This window comes from Halichoerus grypus, chromosome 1 (assembly GCF_964656455.1).
Source record: "Halichoerus grypus chromosome 1, mHalGry1.hap1.1, whole genome shotgun sequence".
NCBI classification, from domain to species: Eukaryota; Metazoa; Chordata; class Mammalia; order Carnivora; family Phocidae; genus Halichoerus; species Halichoerus grypus.
In genome coordinates, this window is record NC_135712.1 from 201001403 (window position 1) to 201019534 (window position 18132).

Consider the following 18132-nt stretch of genomic DNA (forward strand, 5'->3'; position numbering starts at 1 on the left):
GTTCAAGGAATATTTGTCGAAAAACGTTATTCATTTCACAGGCATTTAGTGTCTGCTGTCTGGTAAATACCCCCCCCCCCTCCGTTTGCCCTTCCATATCCACTCTCCATCCCCTTCCAGCCGCTTTTGTGTCCCCATTCCTGGAGGCTCAACTTGTTAACAGCAGAAGCTCCGCCCTCTGACCCTCTGAGCCTCAGTCGGGTTTGGCCAATGGGGGCTTTGGGCAGGAGGTTAGAGACTGAGGTCAAGGGGTTTAGAGCCCTGGCTCCTTCCTGGTGGGGCTGGTGTGTCTCTTGACCTTGACCTAGGTGGCCCCTCCCCCTGCTCTGCCCCTTGTTCCTAGCAGTGGGAATGGCGGCGTGTTCTCTCCTGCACCAGTCATGCACTGGGGTTTCCCTACACCCTGTCTAAATCTCGGGAGGAATCCTCTTACCAACCTTCCTCAGTTGCCTTGCTTCAATGTGCCATTTGTTTTAGGCAAGACTCTGCAGGACACATCTCCTGGGTTCCAGGAAATTTGCCAGGCCCCTGGAGAAAATGGTGAACAAATAGACCTGTCCTCTGCCCTCATGGCTTTGATGTTCTAAAGGGAGCTGGGCAGGTACGTAACTGATTGTAATCCGGGGAGTCTGGTGCTGTGCTGGGGGAAGCCCACGGGAGCTAGGGGAGCCATGGGCGAGGGCACCAGGCCCCGTCCAGAGGGACCAGGGATGGTGTCCCATGGGAGGGGTCGTCTAAGCAGAAAGCCTGAGTGGGAGTCAGCCAGGTGAGGGGGGCACAGCCTCTTCTCTCCTCCCTTCTCCTCCTAACGTCTCCTTTAGGTTCTTGAGAAGCCATCCACCTGGATCTCAGAGATGGGGCAAGGCAAGGGAAACAGAACTCAGGGGGGAGACATTTTATTACTTATCAGCATCTGAGTTTCTGCAGAAGAGAAAGCTGAAAGCAGGAACCAGGCTATTTTCCATCTAATTCCTGGGAGTCCAGAGCTCAGCGGGACAGCTGCAGGCCAGTGCCGGGCTGGGGAGGGCTTCCGGGAGGCACCCCCATCAGCGAGTGGGCAAGGCAAGACTGAACAGAGGGAGAAGCAGACCCCGGTGTGAAGACTGCCGAAGCCCCCACCGACCCCGCGAGGAGCTCTAGGCCTGGGATGGCCCTTCCTCACTGTCCCACATGGAGGGAAGGGGGCCGGGCCCTTGCTACCCCCCATCAGCCAGTCATGGGCTTCAGTCGTCCCCTGGGAAGGGGCAGAGCCCAGGGAAGGCAGGTCCCAGTGGCTGAGGGTGGTGGTCCCCGTCCCCAGCAGCTGGGAGGGTGGGCGCACTGACCCTGAAGAGGACGTCTGGGCAGACCCCACAGCACCCACGACACGGGCTGGGTTTCCTACAAATTTCCTGCATGACAAGAAATGGCAACCGAAATTTCTAAAAGCACCACGTCATAAGACTGTGAGCCCCTTGGGTGCACTCGTGCACACGGGAGGAGTCACGCGCACAGCAAGGGCAACCTGCTCACTCACTCCACGTGACCGCTCTGTTGGTTACTCACCCATCGGCGTCTGAGTGTGAAGAGCAGAGTTGAAGAGGAACTGGACCCTCCCAGGCCCCATCCTCCAGCTTTTTCTTTTTTCTTTCCTCTTTCTTCTTCCCCATCTAAGTGGCCACACTCCTGTTTCCGCGGGGCCCGGTGGGTTGGACAGTCACTGGTCTGATAGTAACCGTATTTAAAATAGATTGGAAAAAAATCTCTTTTCACGAGCAGGGGCAAAACATAATAAACCAAGTAGAATTCTCATTATAACAAAATTCCATCACAGCAGGGCAGGGTTTGCTCCCGTGGTCGCGGTGGGCCCCTCCTAGGGCCTAGGCCGCTGTGAGCCCCAGATGTTGGATAACGAAGGCTCTGCTCCCTCCCTGCCCAGTGCCCGGCCAGGGACGGCCCTGAGGCTCCTCAGAGGCTCTGCAGCCATTCCCTAGCAGGCCCTGGGGCTCCTCCCATCTCTGCCCCAGAGTTCAGGGCCCCCACACCCCTTTCCTGTCCCAAAGGATTCAGCTGCAACCTCTGGAAAGGGTGATTGGAAAGGGCCCCTAACCGGCTAACCAGGACCTTCAAACCAGAGGCTGGTCCTGTCCCCCCCGGAGAGTCCAGAACTTGGGTACAGAAGTAGTGCTTTTTTTTTTTTTTTTAAAGATTTTATTTATTTATTTGAGACAGAGAGAATGAGAGAAAGAGAGCACATGAGAGGGGGGAGGGTCAGAGGGAGAAGCAGGCTCCTTGCTGAGCAGGGAGCCCGATGCGGGACTCAATCCAGGGACTCCAGGATCATGACCTGAGCTGAAGGCAGTCGCTTAACCAACTGAGCCACCCAGGCGCCCCAGAAGTAGTGCTTTTCCAGAGCGAAGGAGGAAGCACGATTCTGTGTCCTTGGCCGTGAGTCGGCGCAGGAAGAGACAGGCAGGGGCCATGAGGTTATCTTGCCTTTCTGATTGCATCACGGAGTGCATGGATGTTTTTTCCGCTCTTACCTTGCTTCATGCCTCCGCAGCGTTTCACATTGCCAACACTTCTTCTTCCTCCCAGAGGGCTCTTCTTTGCACCGGGTCTGCCTTTCCCTGCACACCTTCTCCTTCCCCTTGGGGCTCCTTTGCAGGCTGCCTGTGTGCTCCTCTGGGTTCTGTCTGGAGCCATCTGTCCACCCCCATGGTGTCCATGGCCTGTGACTGTGGATCTCCACACATGTGCTCCGCTGGGTTCAAGGCGGCTCCTCCTGACACCGCCACCTGGATGGCCCCTGGGATTTCTGACTCAACCTGTCCTGAAACCTGCACCTGAAGCCAGTGCTTTGCATCCCCCTGGGCTGGGGCCCTAGCCTTGCCCTCCCTGCTTCCCTCACTCCCTCAGTCCAAGTTCTGATGAGTCCCTGTCCCCTGTAGCTTTCAGATCCATTCACTTGTCTCCACCCAGAGATTTTTACCTTGGCAGAGGCCTCTGCTGTGTCCCAGAAGGAGCACAGCCCAGCCTTCGCCTTGGGGCTCCAACTCCATTCCTGCCTTCTTCTAGGGGCCAATTAGCCGACCTGGCTTCAAACATCCCACCCCACTGGCCGCACCCCTCAGCGCTCTGTGCGAGGCCCGGCCTCATCTGCCCTCCACCCACCAGCTTGCAGTCCTGTCTGTTCCCACTTTCTTCTCGCCTTCTGCGTACAAAACCACTTATGGTTCCATGAAGTTGCCTCCGTGTTTTTTTTTTTTTTTAATTTTATTTATTTATTTGACAGAGAGAGACACAGCGAGGGAGGGAGCACAAGCAGGGGGGGTGGGGGAGGGAGAAGCATTCTTCCGGCAGAGCAGGGAGCCCGATGTGGGGCTCGATCCCAGGACCCTGGGCTCATGACCTGAGCCGAAGGCAGATGCTTAACGACTGAGCCACCCAGGCGCCCCTGCCGCCGTGTTTTCTCACACACCGTTTCCACCAAAATTCCTCCCACGTGTATGCACTTGTCCTTGTATTTTCTCCTTGTAGGACCACCACCTCCCACTCCAAACTGGATCACTCAAAAAGATGCCTGGCATGGCTGTATTTTAAGGGCACCTTGCCAGTGGAGATGGGGGTCGGAGGGTATGGCATTCTGGCCCCTGGTGGGACTCGTGGTGGGCGTGTCCTGCATCGACAGGCGTGGGAGGGCCATGGAAGCAGAGGAGTGGCATGAATGAGGATGAAGAAATTGTGTCTGGACAGCCAGTCTCCTGCAGCCATGTGAGGGATCTGGAATGTTCCACAAGTAAGCTGCAGCAATCTGGGAGGGCCCAGGACCAGCCCCCTACAGGCCTCAGACTCCTTTTTTTTTCGAGAGAGAGAGCGAGAATGAGCAGAGAGGGGCAGAGGGAGAAGGAGAGAGAGAATCCCAAGCAGATTCCGCACTGAGCGCAGAGCCTGATGTGGGGCTCTATCTCACGACCCTGAGATCAGGACCTGAGCCAAAATCAAGAGTCGATGCTTAACTGACTGAGCCTCCCAGGCTCCCCCCTCCCCCGATTCCTCTTGCTGAGGCTTCAGGCAAGGCAGAAACACCACATAGGGTTTCTAACCATAGCAACTGTCCATATTTGGATCGGATAAGCTTTTGCTGTGGGGGATTGTCCCGTGCGTCGTAGAATGTGGAACAGCGTCGTTGGCCTCTTCCCAGGTGGTGACAACCAAAATACGGCCAGACCTTGCCGGACGGCCCCTGGAGAAGCATGCTCTGGTGGATAACCGCTGCACCTGAAGAATCAACCGTGGGAGTTGGGGGACCGGGAGAAATGAGCCCTGTACCTCCTGAATTTGGCTCCTGAGTCCCGGGATGGGACCCAAGATGCTAGGAAGGGGGGGGAATAGAAGTCTGGGCTCTAAGACAAGTGCAGCTCAGAGTGAGGGAGCGTTTGTTTGGCTAGAGACTAGCTTCCTCTGTGCTTCCGAGTATGGGCCTGGTGGAGATGGGAGGCATCAGACGGCTCCTCCTGCTTCTGGCTGAAGCTCTGGGCTGGGGGCCAGCCTGGCGCAGGGGGCGCCCCTCACTCTCATGGGGACCCTCCGTTTCCCTGGCTCCCGTCGCTCCTTGAAGACAGGACTTGGGCCATGCTGGGCTCCAGCCCCAGCACACCAGCTTCTCAATGAACATTAGGTAAATCACTGAATAACTTAACATGCCAGTCCCAAATTAGTGACACTTTCCACCGCCATCTGTTAGTTAACTCTGTGCGGGGTGAAGGAGGGAGTGGAGTTTTTGATCGAGGAGGAATACCATGAGACGGGCAAAGGGGTTCATCTTCCAAAAGCAGGATTCTTTTGTAATTGTCTTAAGGCCCCTTGAGAAAGCAATTTCCAAGGGGGTAGACAAACACCTAGTAGAAGAAAGGGCTGGTGTCTTGGCTTGGGCTGCTGTATCGAATTACCACAGACCTGGGTGGGGGGCGGGGGGGGGGCTTAAAGAACAGACGTGTGCTTCTCAGACTTCTGGAGGCTGGAAGTCCAAGATCAAGCGGCAGGCAGATGTGGCATCTGGTGGGAGCCCACTTCCTGGTTTGCAGATGGCCATGTTCTCATTTTGTCTTCACAGGGGGCAGGGCAGAGAGAAGGAGCGTGCACTCGTGTCTCTCCTTACAAGGGCATCGGCCCCATTTGTGAGGTTCCACCCTCATGATCTCATCACCCCCAAAGCCCCCCTCCCCCAACCCCATCACATGGGGCATTAGGATTTCAACACACAAATTTGGGGGGGAGGCCAACACACATTCAAGCTACAAAAACTGGCAAACAATCTGCATGAAAACCCATCAATTCATCTAGAAAAAGAAAGGGGCAGCTGAAAAGGATGAAGTGGAGAACTCTTTCTTGCTGAGTGTGGGAGAAGTGGGGGCTTTAAGTCTGTACTAGTGAGGGCTCAGCTCGTCTAGCTGTGATGGGGAGAGCCGGAACATTGTTGGGGTTGATCATTGGACAGAAGGAATCACTGGATGTTTTCCCCAGGGAAAGATGGGACCCCAGGCAGCTCTGCCTTGGGACATACATCTCCCCAGGCGATCCTAAGGCCTCCCTCCAGGGCACTGCTGGCCACTGTGGGGTGCATTCGTGGTCATCACTTTTGGGAACAAGAATCTGATTGACTCACCCTGAGCAGCACACCCCTGCACTTTGTGGTTGGCAGTCAGCCTCTAATTTGTGACCAGTGGGGGACTCGAGCAGCTCTGACTGACAGTCCCTGACCCACCGATCGATGTTCTCATCACGGAAGCAGGGGCAGTGTGCCCCATGTGGAGCAATGGAAGGACTCGCCCCACGCATGGAGGGGCCACCCCAAGGAAGGAAACACATTAAATGACACCCGGGGATCTAGTCCTTTAACTGGAAATATAGAAGTAGGGCCAAACGGGGGGGGGGGAGCCTAAAATAGTATAAAAATGGCATTTTAGGTTAGTAGGAAAATTATTTCATAAATGGTCTTGGGATGGTCGTGTGCCATCTGGAGAAAACCTTGGGATTCCCACTTCACTCTGCATTCCTAGATGAATTCCAGAAAGAGCAATACAAATGATAAAAACAAAACAAAACAAAACAAAAAACGAAGCCATAACAGCATTAGAAATAAAAAATGGGAGATTTTTGCAATCTCAGGATGGGAAAGGCTTTTCCAAGCATGTCATAAAACCCAGAAACCAAAGAAAAAGTTACTAAGTTCACTTGCATAAAAATAAAATCTGCATGGTGGACGACAGCTAAAATTCACCGAGTGGTTGTCATGCGATGGTTGCCACATGCCAGGTCATATATTAGTTCGTTTACTCTCTGGAACAATCAATGAGGTTGGTGTTATTACCCCCATTCCACAGATGGGGAGAGTGAGGCACAGAGAGCTTAAGAAGCTTGCCCAAGAGTGTAAAAACCCCAAGGTGTGGTATATAATACTGGCATTGGTGTAAACACGGGGGATAAGGGTAGAGACGTGATCTTGCTTATATACGCAGGAAATCTCTCCCAAATGATAAGACAGTGGTAACCTTATTGCCTCCGGGATGGATGACCGAGTAGCGGGAAGCAGGGGCGGTACTCCCTTTGGTACAAACAAGCTGAAAGCCAAAGTGGAGACGGGGAAACTACAAAACCAGCCCCAGGAATTCAAAGAGGCAGCTGGTGTCTTGTGCAGCAGACACGGCCCTCTCCCCGGCCTTGGAGGACCCCGCCTCGGGGCAGCGGCGCTGGTGCGGGGACAAGGAACGAGAACGTTCTGTTCTGCATAAGCCGTTTAAGGAGGCATGGAACCAAGAAGCGGTTGTAGCTACGCTTTCTTTACAAAAATGGTCAGTTAAAGCACTGACTGTCTGTCTGTCCCACTCATCTGTGCTGGGCCACTTTAGGAACCTGATGGTACCTAGTCCTGGGTCACCTGCTGGCGCCTGCGTAGTTGCCCCTCCTAGGCTCCACCCGCGGAGCTTCCAAACAACCCTCACTCCGGGGCACAGCGCCCCCTGCGAGCTCCCTTACCCGACGCCCCCTGTCGGTCATGCATAGGCCCTCCGTAAATGTTTGTTGAATGAATGAATGAATGAGTGAATGTCTGCTCAAATTGGGCTGCACACGGTCAACGCACAAGTGAACTGTGTTCCCGCCTTGCTTCTCCGGGTGTGTCAGCTTCTGTCGGAATTCCAGACAGGGGGAGGCGGCGGGGAGTTGGCCTGCCGCCCCCCACCTCCCGGTTTGCTTAGAGCTGCAGGGTCCGCATCAGCCAGAATTACATTCTCAGGTTAATCCCCGCCCCCCCCCCCCCCCCCCCGCCCCTGAAAGCCTTTCCCAAGACCCTACGCAGGGTCAGACGGATTGAACACAACGCCATAAGGTTGGGAGGCCCTTTCCATCTATTGCTGTCAATCCACGGTGTTTGATTTCACACCCAAGAGCCCTCCCAGGTCCCCAGTAGCCTCCATTCCACTGCAGAAGGGGAGCTGCGTTGCCCACCACACTGAAGAGCATTCTTTGGGCGAGCGCAATTCTAATCTAAAGAGGAAATAGCCATTATTAGGAAAGTAGCTAACAGCTACCAGAACTCCAATGTGCCAGGCACTGCATTCAGCCAACACGCGATCTCTCATTTCATCCTTCACACAAACGTATGAGCTAGTAGGTATTACTCTCTGCCCCATCTCACAGATGAGGAAACTGAGTCTAGAAGCATTGAGCAACTTGCCTAGGAATCCCTGATGCCACAATCCAAGTTATACTGACATTTCTTGACTACTTATTGTATGCAAGCCCTGCGCTGTCCATTGAGACATGCATCGGATGTTTTAAAATTAATTAAAATGAAATAAAATAAAAAACCCAGCTATAGAGTCACATTAGCCACATTTTGCACTGGTCTGGTGGCCATTGTACTGGACAGTGCATCTCCATCAGTACAGAAAGTTCTTCTGAACAGGGCTGGTTTAGATACTCCATCCCAACCTAGTTATCAGGCAGATATTATCCCAAGTCACTGGAAGGGACTCTGAGGTCCCGACACAGACGCTGAGTCATTTCCCCAAGCTCCCTCGGCCTCAAGCCTGGACCTCAAGCAGGCTCTACTTTCCACCCTGTAGAAAGGAGTGACATAACCAATCAACAGAGAGTCCTGATTTGATGATCTGTTAGAAAAAAAAAAATCATAATTTTCTTAAAAGGGATTTTTGAAGAATATTAGCTAGTGGAAATAAACCAAAATACAGGCATTTTATTTATTTATTTTTTAAGATTTTATTTATTTATTTGAGAGAGAGAGAGCAAACACAAGCAGGGGGGAGAGGCAGAGGGAGAGAGAGAAGCAGGCTCCTTGTGAGCAGGGAGCCTAATGCGGGGCTCAATCCCAGGACCCTGGGATCATGACCTGAGTTAAAGGCAAACGCTTAACCAACTGAGCCACCCAGGCACCCACATACAGACATTTTGGAGTAAATATGGGCAATTGCTGTTTTAAAACTACCTTGTTGCTTTCTCTGCAGATTTATCATTGCGTCACCCAGGGCTGACACAGATTTCCAGCATTTTCCAGGTCTTTGGGATTAAGGCTTTACTGGACACAGTTAAAGGGATGGCTCCCTGGAGGGATGAGGAAATGGGGAAAGAGGAGAATTCTTTTGCCAACATAAGCAAAATCAATATTCACTTGTAAAACATCTCAAACAGACCTTTTCTACTTATTTCTACTTATTCTGTCTTGAATTTGAAGCCACCAAGCCCCGTGCAGGCGCCACACAACCCATCTTTATTTACTTTTCACTTGGAATGGACGGGCTGAAACATAATCCAAAACCAGAAACGAAAGCAAGATGCTTGGAGCCTCCAATACAAAGATTTTATATTGCGAATTAGGTCTAGATCCACATGCTTTAAAGATCGGCTTGTGGGAAGACAGAGTTAATGTTCTGTTGCGAAAATCGAGGAGTTGAATCCAGACCCTCCCTGGCCCACGTGTCACTCACGGAAGGATCCTCCACAGACAGCAGCCTCCCTCTAGCACGCTCGGTTTGATGGGCTTTGAGCAGTGGTTTCCAAAGCTGGCTATACTTAGAATCGCCGGGAGCTTCTGCAGACCTAGCAAATCAGAATCCCAGGGGTGGGACCAGGTGTCCCTATTTGTAAGACCACCCAGGTAACTCCAACGAGCAGCTAAGGTTAAGCCAGGGGCCAGGAGAGCCAGCTCTCCATCATTAACATGGGTGCTGACGGGCAAGGCCCCCACCTGCTCTCCTCAATGGCACGTCGCTGGCTGCCCAAGTTTGACAGGGAAACCCCAAGAGAACTGAAACCACCCTGATGCTCTGAGGTCAGAACATCTGGCCCGGGGGGTGGGCTCTGTTTTCCTCCATAGAGTGAGGGGTGGGGCTGACTGGTCCTCAACAACCTTTCTGTTTTCAGATGATGTGATACCAGCAGAGGGATCTGGATGAGGTGAAGTCAGCAATGGAGAAAGGGAATTGTGAATAAAAAAAAAAAAAAAAGCCACCCAAACCGGCGATAATTTTTTTTTAAAATATTTTATTTATTTATTTGACAGAGAGAGACACCGCGAGAGAGGGAACACAAGCAGGAGGAGTGGGAGAGGGAGAAGTAGGCTTCCCGCTGAGCGGGGAGCCCGGCGTGGGACTCGATCTCAGGACCCTGGGATCATGACCTGAGCTAAAGGCAGAAGCTTAACGACTGAGCCACCCAGGCGCCCCCTGGCGATCATAATTGATTGCTTCAAACACTGGGTACCTGAGACCATTGCTGGATATACAAGAGAGACACAGGGGAGGGGCTTGTGACGTTTTTATGGCCTGTGAAAAATACTTTGTCACAAAACCTTTTGTGACCTTGCTGCAAGGCTGTGGGTTCAGTGATCTGCAGGGATGGGCCCTGGGTTGCTGGCACCTTCATTTCCACTGCAGGATCGTCCACGGGCGCTCCTCTTGTTCTTCAGAAACAGAAAGAGTCGAGCATTATCTACCCTGAGCTGCTGTGGAAACACCTCTTATCCAGAACAGGAATGGTACCAGCAGAAGCAAAAACACTAAACCGTCCCCGGCTCTTCCGGCTCTGGGGTCCAGGCTCAGCTGGGGACGCCCTTGTTGGTTACCAAAGTGGCCACAGGGAGGCAGTGTAGCCCAGGGTTCTTACTGGCTCTGAAGGCCCGCCCATTGGATTCCAGTTTGAAAAGACTTTATTTAATCAAGTGTTTAAAAAACTGGGTACCAACCATAAGAAAAAGAAACAAAACCAAGCTCCTGACACAGGACGGAACCACAATGACGCAGAACTTATGATCAAACTAAAGTAGTAATAATATGGAGCCAAATAGAAGTTAAGACTTGTAAAAATGCTTCTAGAAAAGACTGAAGGCAAATAGGAAATACGGCACCATATGCAGAAAAATAACTTGATTTCATGATAACAGTGGGAAGGCCAATACACTTTACTTGTGTTGCATGTGTTTATTTTTTTATTTTTTTAAAGATTTTATTTATTTGTCAGAGAGAGAGAGAGCACAAGGGGGAGGGGAGTGGCAGGCAGAGGGAGAAGCAGGCTCCCCGCTGAGCAGGGAACCCAACGTGGAACTTGATCCCAGGACACTGGGATCATGACCTGAGTCGGAGGCAGATCCTTAACCGACTGAGCCACCCGGGCATCCCTAACGTTGCAGGTGTTTAAACTAGAACCTTGAAATACAAGTGTGAGCAGAATCCTAATTTATGAATTTTCACATTTTCCCTCCCTGCTAAGGACGTTCACTTTACTTGGACTTTATCCATGGCACATACATAACCCCTTCCATGACAGAGGCCTCCAGGCTGGGGGTAGGGTACCTTCGACCAGGACATGGTGAGTGGAGTCAGAACCCGAAGCTCACTATGAGTCCAAACTTGTTTGTCGGTCTCGGGGCTGGGGCGGAAGAGGGCTGGGCAGTGGAGGGCCCTGCAAAGTGAGGAGTGCAGGGATGATGGGAGGGTGCCCTAGACCCTTCCTCTGCTCAGACTCAGCCCCCTTCTGCCCTTCCTTGGGTCATGCCTCCTCTTGACTCGCGGGTGGAAGGCGGTCCTTCAGGCTGTTAGGGAAAAGCCATTGTACGAGCCAGCTCCGGCTGTCCTTATCTTCTGCTCCTTCCACGGACCTCCAGGTAGGATGATGACCTGCTCTGGAAGGTGAGAACCTGAAAACCAGCCAGCCCCAAGCTGTGGATGTGACCCGGACCCGTCACCTCTTCTTGGAGCACCTGTCCTCTCTGCGGATAAGAGACACATGCCCAGAAATCCAAATGTCAGTGACACCACCATTGTCACCACTGCGGTTATAGACAAGTGTTTGGAAGGGATTTGAAATGAAAGAAAACCAACCTCATGAGGAGCCTTCTTCATGCATCATGTGTCTGCAACTTAGGATGACAGAAATGACCAACCTGTGACCTTAGGCCTTCTTCACTGTCAAACACGGATGGCTGGCATGGGCTTAAACACACATCGATTTTCTGTGTTTTAGAAATGTGTCAGGTCTTTGGCTCTGGTAGTAGAATTAAATTAGAAATTTAAAGGTTTCCAGTGTCCATTGCTCAGAAATGCTACCCTGAGAGACCGCATCTTCAAACACATTATTCTGGCAATTTGACCCAGGGAGGGGGGCAACTTTTACAAATATTTAAAAAGAAGTGTGATTCTCTGTGTGTGTGTGAGGGTGTGTACGTATGGAATTTTCCAAAACCAGCTACTTTCAAAGGGCTTTTGCAGTCTCGTATGCTAGTCTCTAAATGGGCACTTGACTGAAAGAACAAGAATACAATCAATTATTTTAGAGGGCGGTTTTTATTGGGTAAGGATTTTCTTCCAAGCAATTTGTAACTTTCCACTGACGTAAGATTCTCACATATATAGGATATATATATATATATATACACACATACACAAAGATACCAGAATGTCTTTGAGTTGACTCAGAGGCTAGGGTCATAGGATACTGATACCCTCGTGACAACCTTCAGAGCATTTCTGGGTGCTTCCCGTTGCCGCCCATGCTCTCAAGTCTCGTCTTTCAGAGCTTGAGAAAAATCCGTAGCACCTCTTACTATTCTGACACCTTACCCTCTCGAGCGACTCTCCCTTCTTTACGTTCCATCACCCGATCTTTCCCGAATGGTCTTAGCTACTCCCCAGATTCAAAACCATCTCAGGCAGGTACAGAATAATAAAAGTACCAACTGCAGAACACGAAGTCATGACTCTTTCCTGAAAAGATCCCTTAGTGTTTGGGGACGATGTGTCTGTAGAAGGCAGCTGGAAGGAGTGGCTAAAGCCACCACACTCAGCCTGAAACACAAAGGTCCGTAAATCATGCTTTTTGTGGCTGATCAAGCTGCGGGCGGCCTGTTTCCAAATGAATCTGTCCCTTCTACCTTCTGCCTACAGAGAGTTGAATCCAGAAGACAATGTTTAAGCCGTGGTGTGCCCCGGAGGGCAGAAATTTACTCATTCGGGCTTCCCTCCCTGCCCCAGGGTCTCTTAGCTCAATGCTTAGAAAGCTCTGCGCGTTCATTAACTATGTAATCAGTCCTCACCTGGATGTGTTCCTGGACAGTCTCTGCTCTGACTTTGACAGGTGGTGCTGTGCACGTTCTCCATGGTCCAGGCTCACCTTGCCTTCCCCAGCCAGCACCCGTCCTCCCACAGCTGCCGAGCCACTCCACGGGTGTGGGGTCTGCAGCTTGGAGCTCAGCCTCCCTCTCCTCTCCCAGCAGAGGATCCCCTTCTCACTGAAGAAGCTCTCCCAGTTCTCACCTGGTCCTGAACATCTGTGGAACTTACCAACCACACCTTGGAGGGCAGATCACACTTGGAAGATGTAGTTTCTGAACCGATCACGACAAGGACCTGCTTCAAGCACATTTGCAACCTGCCCTTGTTGCCTCCAGCAGGTAAGAAACTCTACAATATGTTTATTGATTAATTTTGGTATTCCCATTCAGGTTAACCAAACTCAAGAATCAGCAGTTCTCCGAGGATTCTTTTTTTTTTTTTTTTTTAATAATGAACTTCTGCATTGAAGGGAGAGTGTGTCAATAACTTGATGTGCATGGAGCAGAGATGAGAGGGTTGTTATATCATCCGCATATATTGATTTGGCTCTCCGGAAGTGATGGCCTCAAATGATCTAATATACTTAAAAGAGGTGCCAGATGGATGGGTGAATCGTAGACCCTCTATGACAGTGACTTCCTTTTCAAAAGAACCACTCCCACCCCTAGGCTGTGTACAAAGACCCAGTCCAGGTCATAAGCCGACAGAGATCTCCTGCTCCCCAGTGGATCGAGTGTAAACCGAGCTTGCTCTGTCGGAGACATCTCCCAGGAAGACGGGGCAGCGTTTGCAGAAGCGTCTGGCGATGTGCTTTCGGAAAAACTGCAAGAGGTAGTTTCTGAACTTCTCCCCAACGAAGGCGTAGATGATGGGGTTGATGCAACAGTGTGTCATCCCAAGCGTCTCCGTCACCTGCATGGCTTGGTCTAGCCTGTTGGAGCTGCTGCAATTGTTCAGGCCGAAGGACTCCTGGAAGGTGCTCAGGAGAAGCACGATGTTGTAGGGAGCCCAGAAAAGAAAGTAAACAATCATGATCACAAAAATGAGCCTCACGGCCTTGTGCCTCTTCTTTTCGTTTCGGCACCGGAGCAGAGTCTTGAGGATGGCCGAGTAGCAGATGACCATGACAAGCAGGGGCAGGACCAGGCCCAAGATGCTCATCTTCAACGTCAGGAAGTTCTTCCAGAAACGGTACTGACTGGGTGGGAAGTGGGGGCTGCAAGTAAAGCGAGACCCCTCTTTTTGGGATCTTGTGAAGATGATCCCAGGGAGGGAGGCGAACACAGCCACCACCCAGGTGACCCCGCTTGTCACCACCCCAAAGGTGACCGTCCGGGCCTTTACGGCAAACACCGCGTGGACAATCGCCAGGTACCTGTCGATGGTCAGGAGGATGATGAAGAAGATGCCAGTGAAGAAGCCTATATAATAGAGCCCTGTCAAAAGCTGACACATCCTATTTCCAAAGACCCACTGGTCTGCAGCGTAGTGGGCCCAGAACGGGATGGTGAAAAGGAAGAGCAGGTCGGAGATGGCCAAATTGAGCAGGTAGATGTCCGTCATGCTCTTCAGCCTTTTGCAGTTGATGAGGATGAGGACGACCAGCATGTTGCCCACGAAGCCGAAGATGAACACCAGCGAGTAGAGCGGAGGCAGGAGCCCGGCTGCGATCTGTCTCACGTTGGTCTTCTGACAGGGCTCTGATGTCCCATAATCAATGTCATAGTATGGAGTCGACGTTTGATAATTCATTTTGCTCGACCTTGTGAATAAAGAAAAAGTGATCTAAGAAAAAGTGATCTTTTATAAAGCCCTAGAATGTACTGAGCAGTCCACCACGAGCACAAACAGTCTCACACCTCCATAGGCTTTCAACATTGGTGCCTTGATTTCTACATTTAACTGAGTTCCCCCGTGTGGCCACACAAGGACTTTGGCAGGAAAGGGCAGGATCACCGCCAGCGTCTCTGCTCGCTAGACCGAGAGCGTGACTCTCGGGGAAATTCACAAAAGCGTCGTCTGACCCAATAAAATCTGGTGCTCTGTAGCCACTTGGAGCGAAGGCAGCTTTGGTCACAATTTCAAGAAACTGACTCGGGTGCCGTCTAACGCTGTTTTACAAACTATGCTGTAGTTGCCCTTCCCTGGGCTGAGCTTACACAGAGCCGCACCCCTCCCCCCCCCCCCCGCCCCCGAGGGCTAGTAACCCATTAACCATCCCCCAGGGCATTCTGTGGGCCAACCGCTGTTCTGAGCTTCACACCCGTTCATTCATTCAATTAATGCTCAAGGTCACCGTAGGAGTCAGGTCATGTTATTGTCCCCATGTTGCAGTGAGAACCTCAAAGCACAGAGAGGATGAGTAACTTGCCCAAAGACACATAAGCTAGGAAGCAACTGATTTCGAAGGCAGGCAGTCTGTGCTTTTCTCCACCTGCTACCCCGGTCTCTCGCTTCTTGGGGCGAGAACTGGAACGTGGCATCGCCAGCCAGGCGCCTCGATATAGTCAGAACGAAATGGGCTGAAACCTGAGTCCCCCGAGAAGGTCACAGGAGCCAGCAGCCAGCTGTAAAATCCAGACTCCCATTATCACATTTGCTCTCACATTGGCTTGCCTGGTCTATTTCAGGTTCATTGCTTGATTGAGAAGTTTCTTTAATTAATCCCTGTGGGTCTCAAGCCCCCTGGACCTCAGATTAGGCAGCTGGGAGGAGCATATAGAAACTTTCATCTTAAATTCTGAGCCAGAACAAGAATCATTACACTAAATGTGCTGTGGAACTGATATATTAAAGGGAAACTTAATTTGATATTTGTAGTATAATATTAATTTGGACAACATTTAGCTTCCCTCTTTTATGGGGGGAAAAAACAAAGAAACACAAGAGCCACACTTAGATACAACTTCTGCTTGGAGACACATTCAGAGGGCATCCCGTCCCCGGGGGGGTGGGGGTGGATTTCAGTTCTTCTTACCAGAAGATAATCTCTGCCAAGATTTTGGCCAAGAATCATCTCTCTTGAAAAACATTCTTTTGAAAGGTGAAGCTTCTTTCCTTCTTTTTTCTTCCTTCCTTCCTTCCTTCCTTCCTTTCTTTCAATATTGATCCCTTTACAATCTTTCATTCACAATCGTGTTTTGTATCCTTGATGTTATCACAATCTGAAACTCATTCTAAATTCTCTTTTCTTCTCTCAAAGATTATATTTCAAGATAGTTCTAGGAGCAGCTGGTGTTTATCTAATGGGTTTCCTGTAAGCCTTTTACTCATCACAGAAGCAGAGCTAACTAACAGGCAAAGTGTCTGAAAGGTGACTTACCAGGAGGGTTCTCGTAGGGGGACGGATGTCTCAGCTCCTCTGACCAGCTGAGCTGTGCAAATCAAACATATAGGCAGCATAAAAGTAGGAAATGCACAGTTTCTACTGAAAGGGGGAGGCGGAGTTTTAGTGAATAAGTATATTGCCTGGCCCTAAAAAAAAAAAAAAAAAAAATCAGAGAACAGTTCTTCTTCTTCTTCTTCTTTTTCAATTGAACTTAAAATACGCCAGAGACTAGATGTCTGGCCTGAGAGCTTATTCATGGGTTTCCCTGATTACACTTAGGTCTTTTGTTTTCTGAGCAGAAAACAAAATCTGTTAGAATCTGTTAGAAAATAGGACTGAAGGATATTAGAACTAGAAGATCATTCACGTTGATCAAGTCGAAATCCCTCATTTTGCCGAAAGAAATGGCTGCTTCAGAGGCCAATGATTTATTTGTACAAGACCACAGGGCTTATCAATGGTGAGGCTAAACAGGAGAGATTCTGATTCTCTTACTCTTTGTCCTCAATCAAAGCCACTGAAGCCAACTTGAAATTGAGAGAGGAATACTTCCCATGAACCCTATGGTCCCCTTTTCCCACGTTCCCCCCATCCCTGTGCCCACCCCAGCTCACACCCATACCTCACCCCGCAGTACTCTTTTTCTCTGCAAACGAAAACAACTGATTGTCTAAAGGGCTTTACTTGCAGGTTCACCTGTGAGCTAAACACATTGCCTTGGGGTCGGGTATGTTGTGGGGTCGGGTATGTTGTGGGGCTTGTCATTATGGATTTCCTCCACCTGGTTACTATGTTGCAGCCCTCCAAACCAGCAGGCATTCAGGAGCGTCTGCACTGTGCAAGATATATATAGCAGCAGTGATCCTGCAGCTCTGAGAAATTGTCCACATAAAATGAGCAACACTTGACGGCAGAGGGTCAGGTTCAGGAGTATATGACAGTACCATATGCAGCCGCAGAGAGCTTTCTTGGTGGTTGGTTACTTATCTAAAAACCTCAACTGTTGACTACTGAGCGGAGAACACAGGGGACAGCACCCTGAGCCTCAAGAGCGCCCTCTGGGGTCTTCCACTTCCTCCACTATAGAATCAGAAGCACCGGCTTGTGGTCTAAGAAAGGGCGGAGACCCCAAACCTGTGGAGGCAGCATCATACAGGGCTAAGCGCGTGGCCTCCGCAGCCAGACAGCCGGAGCTTGAAGCCCCGCCCTACCCTCAGCTTTCCCATCCGTGCAATGCGCTGAATAATGGCTTTGTGGGGAGGGGCACAAGAGGCAGCCACACCCAGAATTTAGCACATTATATCCACTCGGGAAACATCAAACTCCTAGTCACTCATTCCGAGATCCTTTCCTAGAGAGAGTTTATTTGATAACATTTTAACGAAATTGGTTCCCGGGGTCCTCGTCTAGAGCAGAGTAGTCTCAGCGGCCTAGAAGCTGCAGGGCTGAAGCTAGGGACCAGTGCTTGGAGAATAGACTAGAAGGAGATGATGGCTGGGACAGCCAGAAAAGCACATAGAAACAGCCCAGCAATCAATAACCACCCAGCCAGGGCCATGCTCTTGTGTCACAACAGAATCCAACAACTGGTAATCACAACCAGGACAGTGAATCATGAAAAAAAAAAAATCTTCAAGTTCATCTTGTGTGTGCAAGTCAGGAGGCGACAATTAATTAAGAACCCGCCTCTGCAGACGTGCTCCAGGGGTAAGTTCCAAGCTTCATCATTTGCCACTTGGCTCTGAAACGAGCTTTTGAAACTCCCCAAGCCTTAGTTTTTCTTATTTGTAAAATGGGGGCAAAAAAAAAAAAAAAAAAAACACCCAAATCACAAACCTATTTGATAGGTCTGTGGTCAAGATCAAATGATATAACAAGAATACGGTGCTTCACAGATATCGGCCCTCTGTGGGCTGTGTAAAGAAGGCCTTATATTTCACAAAAATATGGGTTCACAAAATGGGTAGCAAATAAATCAATATAGAATTTTGCAGAAAATAGGTGGCGTCAATAGTTTCGGTCGTCCGAAGAGCAGCCTTGTGTTCACTGGTGGTAATGTGTGGGTGTGTGTGCGTGCGTGCGTGTGTGTGTGTGTGTGTAGAACTCTCAGATGCTGCTGGATAAATGTTACATTTCTGTATGTGACCACGGCTGGCTTTTTGCTTTCACCACCGGAGTTGGGGCTTCGCCCTGTGA

At 50.4% G+C, this 18132-nt stretch overlaps 1 protein-coding gene across 2 annotated transcripts; it reads right to left on the bottom strand.

Annotated features, from left to right (window-relative positions):
* Window positions 1-11821: 11821 nt before the first annotated feature.
* CCR5 (C-C motif chemokine receptor 5) lies at window positions 11822-16076 on the bottom strand. Of its 2 annotated transcripts, none has more exons than XM_036107643.2 (2): window positions 15931-16076; window positions 11822-14370 (listed from the first exon to the last, which is right to left on the bottom strand). In XM_036107643.2, exons 1-2 carry the CDS (start codon window positions 16008-16010, stop codon window positions 13302-13304), a joined length of 1149 nt encoding a protein of 382 aa, XP_035963536.1. In that variant the 5' UTR covers window positions 16011-16076; the 3' UTR covers window positions 11822-13301. The 2 variants fall into 2 exon arrangements, with proteins under 2 accessions (XP_035963536.1, XP_077935000.1); XM_078078874.1 differs by lacking the exon at window positions 15931-16076 and adding an exon at window positions 15586-15900.
* Between the last annotated feature and the right edge of the window lie 2056 nt (window positions 16077-18132).

Bases quoted from the DNA above. Each gene is read 5' to 3' on its own strand.
- CCR5 (XM_036107643.2), bottom strand. From the start codon at position 16,010: ATGCTGCCTATATGTTTGATTTGCACAGCTCAGCTGGTCAGAGGAGCT. The intron at 14,371-15,930 runs GTAAGTCACCTT...TTTATTCACAAG, and splicing joins CCCCTACGAGAACCCTCCTG to GTCGAGCAAAATGAATTATC.